This window comes from Myotis daubentonii, chromosome 3 (genome assembly GCF_963259705.1).
Source record: "Myotis daubentonii chromosome 3, mMyoDau2.1, whole genome shotgun sequence".
NCBI classification, from domain to species: Eukaryota; Metazoa; Chordata; class Mammalia; order Chiroptera; family Vespertilionidae; genus Myotis; species Myotis daubentonii.
The window spans coordinates 67,915,493-67,928,177 of record NC_081842.1 but is presented as its reverse complement, the minus strand read 5'-3'; the positions used below and the strand labels follow the sequence as shown (position 1 = coordinate 67,928,177).

General features: G+C 42.6%; 1 protein-coding gene across 1 annotated transcript; it reads right to left on the bottom strand.

Annotated features, from left to right (window-relative positions):
• Positions 1 to 434: 434 nt before the first annotated feature.
• Positions 435 to 1,753, bottom strand: LOC132230415 (regulator of G-protein signaling 2-like). Its single transcript, XM_059687849.1, has one exon. It carries the CDS (start codon positions 1,728 to 1,730, stop codon positions 1,095 to 1,097), a length of 636 nt encoding a protein of 211 aa, XP_059543832.1. The 5' UTR covers positions 1,731 to 1,753; the 3' UTR covers positions 435 to 1,094.
• Positions 1,754 to 12,685: the final 10,932 nt, after the last annotated feature.

Here is a 12,685-nt window from a genome sequence, read left to right as displayed (position 1 = left end):
TACACACAGGAATTCCTAAAAACTCATTAGTGTGTGTTTTTTCCCACATTGTGCTGTGAATATACAAAAAGGGTCCCCTAAAAATGGCCAAAAGATTTCACTAACTGCTGGCAGGGAGTTTTGTCTCTTGCTATCTCTTTCAACCCTTTCACAAATTTCTTCTCATCTGTTCCACTTTTAGGAAAGAAGTTCTGCTGTGATTTTATTCTAATGAACAAATCTTCCCTAAATTGTTAATAACTAGTAATAAGTGAACGTATTTTATATCCCTGGGTCATTTGCATCTATAGCCTATAGGAACCTTGCCCCACAAACTTGGGTATCAGGAAAGTTTACTGTTTCTTTATCTTCTTCCAATTAAACCCAAGTTTCTCTCCCTTCCTGAAATTGTAAAAAATTTCAACTTTCATCATTATTTTTTTTTTTATAAATTTGTTAAAAGTATGCAAAGACCACTTCAAAGTTTAGCTGCCTTCAGGACATGTTTTGGCACTCACAACGGACACTATTTCCTACACAGTAGCACTCACTCTGGAACACACTGAGGGGCAGTAAAAACACAGACCGTTTCAGTTTCAGGGTTACGAGACCACGGGACCGATGATCTGCAGTCATGAGCACTTGGATATGCTTGCACGTAGTAAACACGTTAACATTACTTAGCACGAAAACAAACTAAAACTAAAACCACTGTGTGGCAACGTGGACCGACCTTGGGAAAGATGTACAGCCAGCTAGCTACCTAAGGCCACAGGATCCCAGACCCATTGATTTAAAAAATGCTTTCGGACCAACAGTATTTCATCGTTATCTTTCCATTCCCAGGTTCCTGGCCTTCCATCGGGAGACACCCCCGGATCAGACCACGCGCTCCCCGTGTGCTGCACAGTCACAGTCACGGAGGCCACCCTGGTCCAAGCCTCTCCTGGGGGCTGCCAGCTTCCCAGTGCGCTCCCCAACTCTGAATCAACAGTTCTGAGTGACATCTCCCCAACACCCAGGCTGAATTCAAGGTCAGTCCCTTGGGGAAGGTCACAGCCTTTCCCCCTTAGGAACAAAATGGAAAGTCCTCCACGCTGGGGCTCGTTGTCATCTCATGTAGCATGGGCCTCGGCGGCGATCTGGGGTTTTTTACACAAATCCTGGTAGAACGCCGACTCCAGGAACCGGGGGTAGGAGTTGTTCTCCATCAGGCTGTACACCCTCTTCTGGGCTGTCGCGAAGCAGCCACTTGTAGCCTCTTGGATGTTCTGGGCAATGAGCGTTTTGGTTTGAAAGTCTATGTTTATCTCTTTGGGGGCTTCTTTTTCTATGAAGTCAGTATATATTTTCTTGGCTTTTGAGGACAGCTTTTGGGGTGACTTGGTTTTTTTGAACTCTTCACAGGCCAGCCAGAATTCAATATTTTCTTCACAGAATTCCGATTTTAAAAAAGCCCTGAATGCAGCAAGACCATATTTGCTGGCGAGCAGCTCATCGAAGGCTTCTGACCACAGCTGTGCCTCCTCGGGAGAAGGCCTGATGAAGGTTTGCTGTTTGCTCTTCTTGCCAGTTTTGGGCTTCTCCGGAGAGGAGGAGTGTTGCAAGAAGTAGCTCAAACGAGCCTTCCAATCTTTTAACAAGGTCCGCTTCATTTTCTCCCGCTTCTCCTCGCTCTTGGGGCTGCTGCCTGAGCTCTTGTCCATGGATCCACAGTCATGGTGGACAGCCAGGAACATGGCACTTTGCATTATAGTCCCGTCGCTCAGGCCGCCGCTGCTCTCATCATTATTGAAATTGGTGGGGAAACGTCTTCTTTTTAGGTGCCAGCACTATTATAGGAGCCTGTTGTGGTTCCTGGAACTAGAGGCAAAGGTCACTGGCCTCAGCCCATCCTGACTTGCTGGTGTACATTGCACCGATTGGCTTACCCTCAAGTTTCATGACTCCAAAGTTTCCTCTGCTGGGTGTAGGTGGAGAAATTGTAGCTAAGGCTGGAGTCCTGAGCTAATGTCCATCCAGCCTCCTTAGGTGCAGCTTTCCTGAGTCCTGCCTTCAACTAGGGTTTCCTTCATGATGTGGGATTTTCCATGCATAGTTCCATTCCCTCAAGTCTTGGGGAGTCATCCTTCTCAAAGGACACTCACTTCTCCCCATTTCCCTAGTACAATCCTTTCAAGGAGATCAATCAGTCCTTGGGGATATAAAAGCCAGGAAGAGCCACTGTCTATAGTCATTTTTTGCTTTCTGTACCCACAACACAAACCTCCCCTGAGGCAAGGCAGAGGCTCAGAGGGCAAAGCTACCTTCCTGGAAAAGGGAGAGGAAAACATGCTATGAAAAGAAAATACAAATTAATGCTTCCACAAAACACTCAAATATGTATTTGACAGGAAAACAGTATGGCAGTTCCTAAAAGAATTTAAGAATAGAGTTACCATATGACCCAGCAATTCCTCTTCTGGATATTTACCAAAAAAAACTTGACAACATTTATTCCCCAAAGTATATGCACTCCCATGTTCATTGCAGCATTATTCACAGTGGCCAAGATGAGGAGACAACAAATATGTCCTTTTTAAAAAAAAAACAAACATTTTTATTGATTTCAGAGGGATAGAAACATTAATGGTGAGAGAGAATCACTGATCAGTTGCCTCCTGCATGTCCCACACTGGGATCAAGCCCACAACCTGAGCATGTACCCTGACCTGAAATTGAACCTTGACCTCCTGGTTTAGAGGTTGATGCTCAACCCCTGAGCCACACTGGCTGGTCCCAATTTGTCCTTTGATAGAGGAGTGGATAAGAAAGGTGTGGTACATATATACTATGAAATACTACTCAGCCATAACAAAAGCTGAAATACTGTCATTTTTGACAACTTGAGAATATTATGCTAAGTGAAATAAAATAGTCAGAAAAAGCTAAGAATCATGTGATTTCACTCATATCCTATCTAATAAAAGAGAAACATGGTAATTGGCATACGACTGCTACCCTCCCATTGGCTAATCAGGACAATATGCAAATTAACTGCCAGCCAAGATGGCGGCCAGCAGCCAGGCAGCTTGAAACTAACATGAGGCTTGCTTGCTTCAATGACAGAGGACTCCAACGTTCCCCACCTGCCACTGCAGGCCTCTGACCTGCAACTCTAAGCAACTATGTAACAAATATAGAAGCTAAACAAAACCCCAGAAACCTGCTTTAGTCCACCGGGCTTCAGCCAGCAGGATTGCAACATTGTAAAAAAAGGCCAGAAACCACTTTCAGCAGCGGAGGCCTAAGAGCTGGAGCCAAGCCTCAAAGCTAAAGCTGGCCCAGAATAAAAAAAGAAAAAAAAAAGAAAAAAGGAGCGGTTGGGAGCTTCCGTCACCCGCCAGCCTGAAAACAGCCCTCAGCCCCTCACCCAGGCTGGCCAGGCACCCCAGTGGGGACCCCCACCCTGATCCAGGACACCCTTCAGGGCAAACCAGCCAGCCCCACCCATGCACCAGGCCTCAATCCTATATAGTAAAAGGGTAATGTACCTCCCAGCACCGGGATCAGCGGAGCCACAAGGCCTTCTGGCACCGGGATCAGTGTGATAGGGGGCAGTGCCCAAACCCCCTGATCACCCTGCGGCTCTGTGTGTGACAGGGGGCGGGGCCACAACCTCCCTATCCGTCCTGCTCTGTTCGTGACAGGGGAAGGCGCCCCAACCTCCTGATCAGCCTTGCTCTGTGCCTGATAGGGGGGAGCTCCCCAACCCCCTGGTCACCCTGCGGCTCTGTGTGTGACAGGGTGTGGTGCCCCAACCCCCCCGCCCCTCCATGGGCCCTGCTGTGTGTGATGGGGTAGATCCATAACCTCCCCATCGGCCCTGCCCTGAGTGTGAGAGTGGCGGCGTCCCAACCCCCTGATCGGCCCTGCTCTGTGGGTGATAGAGGGCGGCGCCCCAACCCCCTGATGGGCCCTGCTCTGTGCGTGACAGGGGGCAGCAACCCAACCCCCTGATTGACCCTGCTCTGTGCGTGACAGGGTACAGAGCCCCAACCCCCTGATTGGCCCTGCTCTGTGCATGACAGGGTACAGAGCCCCAACCCCCCTGATAGGCCCTGCTCTGTGAGTGACAGGGGGCAGTGCCCCAACCCCCTGATTGGCCCTGCTCTGTGCATGACAGGGGGTGGCGCCACACCCTCCCCATCGACCCTGCCTTGAGTGTGACAGGGGACAGTGCCCCAACCCCCGAATCGGCCCTACCCTGAGCCTGACTGGGGGTGGCATCGCAACTTCCCAATTCGCCCTGCTCTGAGCCCGACCAGGGGCTGCACCTAGGTATTGGGCCTGCCCTCTGCCACCCAGGAGCAGGCCTAAGCCAGCAGGGCGTTATCTCCCGAGGGGTCCCAGACTGCGAGAGGGCACAGGCTGGGCTGAGGGATCCCCCTCCCCCATGAGTGCACAAATTTTTGTGCACCGGGCCTCTAGTGTAGGATATAAAACTGAAACTCATAGACAGACAACAATATGGCGGTTACCAGAGAGAAGGGAATGGGGAGGTAGTGAAGGGTAAAGGGGGCCACATATATGGTGACATAAGATAATTTGACTTTGGATGGTGGGCACACAATGCAATATACAGGTCATGTGTCATAGAAATGTACACTTGAAACCTCTATGACCCTATTAACCATTGTCACCTTAATAAAATTTAAAAAGATATCCAGAAGTAACAATATTTTCACCCAAAGGAATGGGCTTTTAAAATAAGTCCTCTGGCACTCCTCAGTTCTGGACAGTGATCCATCTCTGGAATGGCTCCACCACCTGAGAAGCACAATGCACTTGAGAGAATCCTGAGTTGAGGGATATTGTTCTTGGAGTCACCCCTCAGGAGAGGAAAGGAGCCTGCGAGGACACAGTCCTGAACCATCTCTTAGAAGTAAACATTTAGGAAGACATGTTCCTGCCCCAGCCCCTGCCCTCCAGAAGAATGTCAGCAATAATTCTGGTTAGTTAGCCAACGGCAGGCCCAGCTCTACCTGACTCCTGCCAGAGCAGCTGCCTTTGAAATCAGCAACAAGAGCTTTCTGTGTCGGGAGGAAGCAGCAGGACCCCTGGCACTGACCATACCTCACATTTCCTGCACACCGCTTGTTTACACACAGCAGGGCGTAGGGGAAATGAGGTCAAGGAGCCGCTGCTATTTCTCTTTTCCAGGCCCAATGACCTGGGAGATGGTCTTCAGAAGCAGACGCTTTGCTCCGCTGTCGTGGTGCGTGGGAGGCTTATGCTCTGACATATGACCTCAGAGGGGTTCTCCCTTCTAGGATGGCAAACTTGGAAGGCTGAAAGGACCTCTGCCTTCTTATTCTTTTTAGCAGCTTCCTTTTACACAAGAGGTAAACTGAGGCGCAGGGGGATTAAGTGGCTCATTTCAGGTACCACAGCTAGTAGACTGGACAGTCCAGGATTACAAACTAAGATTTCTGGTTGTCTTTAACCAAATGTAGCCTTTTGAATACGTATATTTCACCAAAACATTTAGGTTTACTTGTTATTTTAAGCTAGATGCTTGAAGAAGACTTACACTTCTAAACATTAAGAGAGGCTGACGCCCTGTTTAAAAAAAACCAGACAGGTTATTCATGATGTTCTAAGCAAAATTATCTGTCTCTGGTAGACACCAATAGATCACAGTTGATAAGGGAAGTCTAAATAAGTCTCTCGATTATTTTACAAAGGTTTACTTTCTATTTATAAGCTGTTAGCATTAGTGTGTACAGTGGGTGTGTTTGTGTGTGTGTTAGAGGTATCCGTGGGGTAGACAAATACGCTTTGATATAGAGCTGGGCAAAGTCAAAGAATAACCACATTGTGTACAACTAGAGTGTTCTGTGGCTTTGAAAAACATTGTGGCCAAACAAAATGTTCTGCCAGGGGCAACATGGGCTAGCCTTCTATCACCTCAATGTGAACAGGTTATACTTTCAGGTTCCATTGGTCTTCAAGGCCCAGCCTAATAAACTCTGTTCTTGTGGACCTAGGTTACCCGACGAGACCAACAGTTCCAACATTACCAACTATTTGGTAGCACTTAGGGGATTATTATGAAGCTAATTTTCTGCTATTTTCACCGAACTGTACCTTTTTTCAGAAAAATTCTTAATCCTCAACAAGTGCCTCTAAAAGGGGGCGGGGGGAATTTCCATTGAGAAGTTGTAGCGTTTTAAAACACTTTTTCAAGTGGATGCGGGTTTCATTATGACCATGTAATAGTAACCATTAGCTGACAGACATGGTCACATTTAATGTACAAGAAGGGCTCAGGATAAAGGCAGCATTTGTCACACTTTCAGACACAGAAACTGGAGTTCAGAAATTTTAAATAAATCCCCTTCAAATAATTAAAGCATCTTTGGAACACATTGCCTTCTTTTGACCAGCTTGTGCCTGAGCTCCTGAAAACTTATATCTCAGCAGAAACAATGAAGGCAACTCACAATGTTTCATTCTGGAAGAATGTCACACTGCCCCAATGTATAACCCAGGCCCCTCTTCAACAACACTCAGAAATTCACTGTGTGGATTCCATGCTCTTGCCCTCAGCCTAGGAGATAGTGGGGAAGGGACACTGAATTTCCAGAGAGAGATTGACTTGGGTTTGAATTCTAACCTTGCCACTTTCTAGCCTCAATTTCCTCATCTGTAAAATGGAACTAATAAGACAAATCTGCTTCACTGGATTTTTATAAGGATGGAATCTACCACATGCAAAGTGTCTGGCGTGCAATAAACCCTCAAAAATAATGTCACCAAGATTTATATAAATCACCAATCTAAGAAAGTTAGTTCTGATTCTCTTTCTTGCTCTTACTTTTTCCCAGATGGCTGCCATTTTCAAGTATGCCCTGTAATTAAATACTTTCATTCAAATCACTTTCCTGAGACTTATGGTAATACATGCATTCTAATTTGTTGTTCTGATAATCCATTTTCTAGTTATTTCTGAACTTTGGAATAAAAGAAATAAAAATGTTGTACTTATTCATGTTTCTTTCTTCTTTAGAAGCACTAGGTGAGGTCATGAAACCATTACCTCAGAGTGCTCAGACATTATTAAAACAAATTACTCTGGGTCAGCATAAGGGGAGCCCTAACACTCATTCCAACAGAAGGGGTCGAGAGGCCCCTGAGCAGGAGTGAAAGAATAGATCTCTTGTTGGCTCACACATGACATTATTTAGAAATGGCTTGTTTTGGTAGTATGACCAGATGGCTCCCAGCCATATATAAAAAACATTCTAACCCACACCGATTTGCTTCACAAGTGTCCCACAAGGTAGTTAAGTGAAGGGCATGTGTCTTATTTGGGGATAAACTTTGTTCAAGGATAGCATGTGTGCTGATGAGAGCTCTTTTGGGGGAATACTAAAATCCTGACAGTAATGAGAAAAGAATGTGCTTGGAGCCACTAACTTGTAATATGGCATGAGTAAACTTTAATTTCTAGGTTTTCATTTCTTCATTTATAAAGCAGGGATAATAATATATATCTCACAGAGTTCTGGTAATATTTTCTTAATGTGCAAAATGGGGCATAATAATAATAATATATTCTCTCTGTACATTCTAGGATTATTGCTAGGGCAAAAGTTTGTTTGTTTTCCCAATCTTCAGATTCTACATTCCTTCTGTTCCTAAAAGTAACGACCATTGTTAAGTATGTATGTGTTTCCTCAAATTACCAACTTCTAATGGAGTTGATTGCCTTCAAAAAGAAATAGATCGAAAGAATTTTAGCTAGGTTCTGAAATTCTACAGTCTTCTGGAAGGGAGCATTTTGTATGCAAAGGCAAACAGTAACTTTACAACAGAATACTGGTAACAGCCATGGTTAAGAAAATTATTCATCTTTGGAGAAATGCCAGCACCTTTTGTGATCTTATACTTTCAAGTTCAATAAGATGGAATAATTCCATAATAATTTACATCCCAGGATTACCTTTATTAAGAGTTTGGGTAATAGTTTCAGAATACTCCATAAATCAAATTTTATAGCCAAATGGCTGTATTGTTGGATAAATCAAACTTAAGCTCATGAAACCCTGAGTATTTTAAGAGTTCAGAACCAGTGAATTAGGTGGTATTCTAGAACATGAGGTATACATGAAAGCTTATGTAGCATTGCCTGCGGGAGAATAATTAGTTTACTTGGATAGCAAATGCTCAAATTAATTTATCTTTTTCCATTGGAAAAAAATTAACTCTCTTTAAATTCTAAATAATTCATAGATATATTCTTTTTTTAAAATTTATCTTTATTTTTGAAAATATTACAGATGTCCCCTTTCCCCCCACCACAATTGACCTCCTATACCCCAGCCCCATCCTCAGGCCCCCACCACATATATAAAATCTTAAAAAAAAAAAAAGGTCAAACATAGAAACAGAGTAGACAAGTGGTTGCCAGACTGCAAGGTGAGGGAAATAGGGAGAGGTTGATCAGTGGATGTAAACTTTCACTTATAAGATGAGTAAGGTTTGAGGATCTAACGTATAACAACATGGTGACTACAGTTGATAAAGTTGTATTGTATAATTGAAATTTTCAATTGAAAGATAAATGTTCTTATCAAAAGAAAAAATAGTAAATATGTGAGGTAATGTATGTGTTAATTAACTCGATGGGGGAATACTTTCATATATAGATATATCAAATCATCATATTACATACTTTAAATATCTTGCAATTTTGTCAGTTATAACTCAATAATACTGAAATAAATAAACAAAGGCTGCTCTGGCCTCAACATCTTCTGGATTTTGAACCACAATGAAAAAGAATGCTTGAAGCTCTAACAAAGTTTGAGCTTACATTCTCAGATCCTCTGCAGGGTAAGTTACTTAGCAGGAAGGAAAAAGTACACTCCAGGGCTAAGAGCTTGAATGAATAATTCCTGATTATTCCTGGGTCCACAACTTAGCCATCTCACTGCCTGCATGTGTCCCATTTGTAATCCTTAGGCAAATTCTTTAAGCCTTTTGGTTGCGTTTTCCATTCAATTTGTTATACATAATAGGTCAAAACACATGTCTTGAATAGCTTAAGATCTAAAACATGTTTGTGCAATAAGATCACAGAGGTAGAACTACAGAATTTAAAGTCAATTTTATTTTTAGCAGAAACTTTAGTTGTCTGTTTAACACATTTATTTAATAAATAGCTTTTTTTATCCAATATGTCATGCTGTCATGAAACATACCAAAGAAGAAGACCACATTCCTGTCCTCCAGGAGCATGTAGGGTGGGGGGAGGGAGAGAGGAGAAGGTAAAGGAGAGGCGAGGGTAAATGGTGATGGAAGTATACTTGACTTGAGATGAGGAACAATATAATATACAGATAATGTATTATAGAATTATACACCTAAGACCTATACAATTTTGTTAACCAATGTCACCCCTTAAATTAAATAAAAATTTAAAAAAGAAAAAGTTTCAATCCTTTATGCCCCTTTTCATGCACAGAGAATACCAGTTTGAAGAACTAGAGCTTCAAAAAAGGTAATGGGAGTAAAGTCAAGTTGAAAGGGAGTCTGCTCCCCTCCCCCCCTCCCCCCCCCCCGCCCTTCAATAAGGACAAGTAAGTCTCAAGCCTACTAAAGGGGAAGGGGCAGGTGCACTTTACCTCTGGGCCCTTCAATAAGGGCTGTAGACCTGTAAACTACCTGTGATGGCTCAGGTCTAATTTATAAAACTGCTCCTTTGGCCCCTATCAGACTGCAATTCTCCTAGTCACACACACAATTTCCTGGTTTTCTAGTAGAAACTTAGACACCAACTAATTTCTCAGGTCAGCCTACCTTCATCTATTGGTGAGGCAGGAGTTGTCTGCTTAGATATTCCTTCCTTGAATTTTATGTATTTCTTAACTAACTAGTGACAGCTTCCTGCTACTCTGAAGATGTCTGGTCCTGGAACAATTACCCTTCTGCTTCCCTTCCCCTTTCCCAATTTTCTAAAAGAAGGTTTAGGTTGTAGTAGTATAGTGGGAAACCCCCAAGTTAGAAGCTTGGCTTTCCACCACTTCAATTTGAGCTTTAATGTTCTTGATTATAAAAGAGATAAAAGCATTGTTAAGTACCTGCCTGGACATATTGCTGAAATGATTAAGATATGTAAAACAGGTGCCTCTATAAGTATTGGCTCCTCTCTCCTTTTCTTAATTAAACCTTAAATTCTTCCCCTAGACTGTGGATCATCCCACTTTGGTCTACAGTAACCATTTTTTTTTAACTTAAGTTTCACATATGTCTCCTTTTCCCCCAATTGACCCGAACCCCTCCCCTCCCAACCGTCCCCAACCTGGGCAAGCCCCCACTGTACCAGTGTCTGTGTCCATTAGTTATGCTAATATGCATGCATACAAGTACTTTGGTTGCTCTTTAACCCCCCTCTCCCAATCCCCTGCCATTTGTCTCTGGATCTATTCTTGTTCACCAAATTATGTCGATCATTATATCCCACATATGAGTGAGATCATGTGATATTTACCTGATCATGTGATATTTTTCCGACTGGCTTATTTCACTTAACATAATGCTCTCCAGTTTCATCCATGCTGTTGCAAATGGTAAAAGTTCTTTCTTTTTTATGGTGGCATAGTATTCCATTGTGTAGATGTACCAGAGTTTTCTAATCCACTCATCTGCTGATGGGCACTTAGGTTGTTCCCAAATCTTAGCTATGGTAAATTGTGCTATGTACATAGGGGTGCATATATCCTTTCTGATTGGTGTTTCTGGTTTCTTGGGATATAGTCTTAGAAGTGGGATTCCTGGGTCAAAAGGGAGTTTCATTTTTAACATTTTGAGGAAACTTCACACGGTCTTCACAGTGGCTGCACCAGTCTGCATTCCCACCAGCTGTGAAGGAGGGTTCTTTTTTCTCCACATCCTTGCCAGCACTTGTCATTTGTTGATTTGTTGATGGTAGCCATTCAGACAGGTGTGAGATGGTACCTCATTGTTTTGATTTGCATCTCTTGCATGATTAGTGGCTCTGAGCATGTTTTCATATGTCTCTCGGCCTTCTGTATGTCCTCTTCTGAAAAGTGTCTAATTAGATCCTTTGCCCATTTTTTTATTGGATTATTTATCTTCCTTTTGTTAAGTTGTATGAGTTCTCTGTACATTTTAGAGATTAAACCCTTATCTGAGAAAGCATTGACAAATATATTCTATCATGCAGTGGGCTTTCTTGCTGTTTGTTGATGGTTTCTTTTGCTGTGCGGAAGCTTTTTATTTTGATGTAGTCCCATTTGTTTATTTTCTCTTTAGTTTTCATTGCCCTAGGAGCTGTGTCAGTAAAGATATTGCTATGACATATGTCTGCTATTTTATTGCCTATGGAGTCTTCTAAGATTTTTATGGTTTCTCGTCTTACATTTAAGACCTTTATCCATTTTGAGTTTGTTTTTGTGTATAGTGTAAGTTGGTGATCTAGTTTCATTTTTTCTTGCATGTATCTGACCAAATTTCCCAGCACCATTTATTGAAGAGACTGTCTTGACTCCATTGTATGCTCTTGCCTCTTTTGTCAAATATTAATTGAGCATAATGGTTGATTTCTGGTTTCTCTGTTCTGTTCCATTGGTCTATATGTCTGTTCTTATGCCAGTACCAGGCAGTTTTGAGAACCATGGCTTGGTAATATAGCTTGATGTCTGGTATTGTGATTCCTCCAACTTTGTTCTTCTTTCTCAGGATTGCTGTGGCTATTCAGGGTCTTTTTTTTTTCAGATAAATTTTTGGAGAGTTTGTTCTAGATCTTTGAAATATGCCATTGGTATTTTAATGGAGAGTGCATTGAATTTATAGATTGCTTTGGGTAGTATGGACATTTTAATGATGTTGATTCTACCAATCCATGAACGTGGTATGTTTTTCCATTTGTTCATGTCTTCCTCTATCTGTTTTTTTAATGTCCTGTAGTTTTCTGAGTACAGGTCTTTCACCTCCTTAGTTAAGTTTATTCCTAGGTATCTTAAATTTTTTGGTGCAATGGTAAACGGGATTATTTTTTTAGTTTCTTTTTTTTGTGAGTTCATTATCTTACTTAATAATAGACAAACATGTAAATTAACCATCCTTCCGCTATGCTCACCAGCCAATCAGGAGAGTATGCAAATTAACCCAACAAAGATGACAGTAAATTTAAAAACATAGGGGCAAAGCGGCGGAGCAAAGACTGAAGGCTCTGTCCAGAGCTGCGAAGATGAAGGCTTCATCTGGAGCAAAGGCCTGGGTCCCGGGTGCCGGAGGAAAACCGGTGCCGGCAGCCAGGGGAAGGGAAGGCCTATTGCACGAATCTCTTCATGCAACAGACCTCTAGTTGGCATATAAAAAGGCCATAGATTTTGGGTGTTAATTTTGTACCCTGCTACATTGCCAAATTCATTAATTAGGTCTAGTAGTTTTTTGATGGAGTCTTTGGGGTTTTCTATGTACAATATCATCTCATCTGCGAATAAGGACAGTTTTACTTCTTTTTTTCCAATTTGGATGACTTTTATTTCTTCTTCTTGTCTGATCACTATGGCTAGCACTTCCAGTACTATGTTGAACAGGATTGGTGAAAGTGGGCATCCTTGTCTTGTTCCCATTCTTAAGGAAAATGAATCTAGATTTTGCCCATTGAGTATGATGTTGGCTGTAGGTTTGT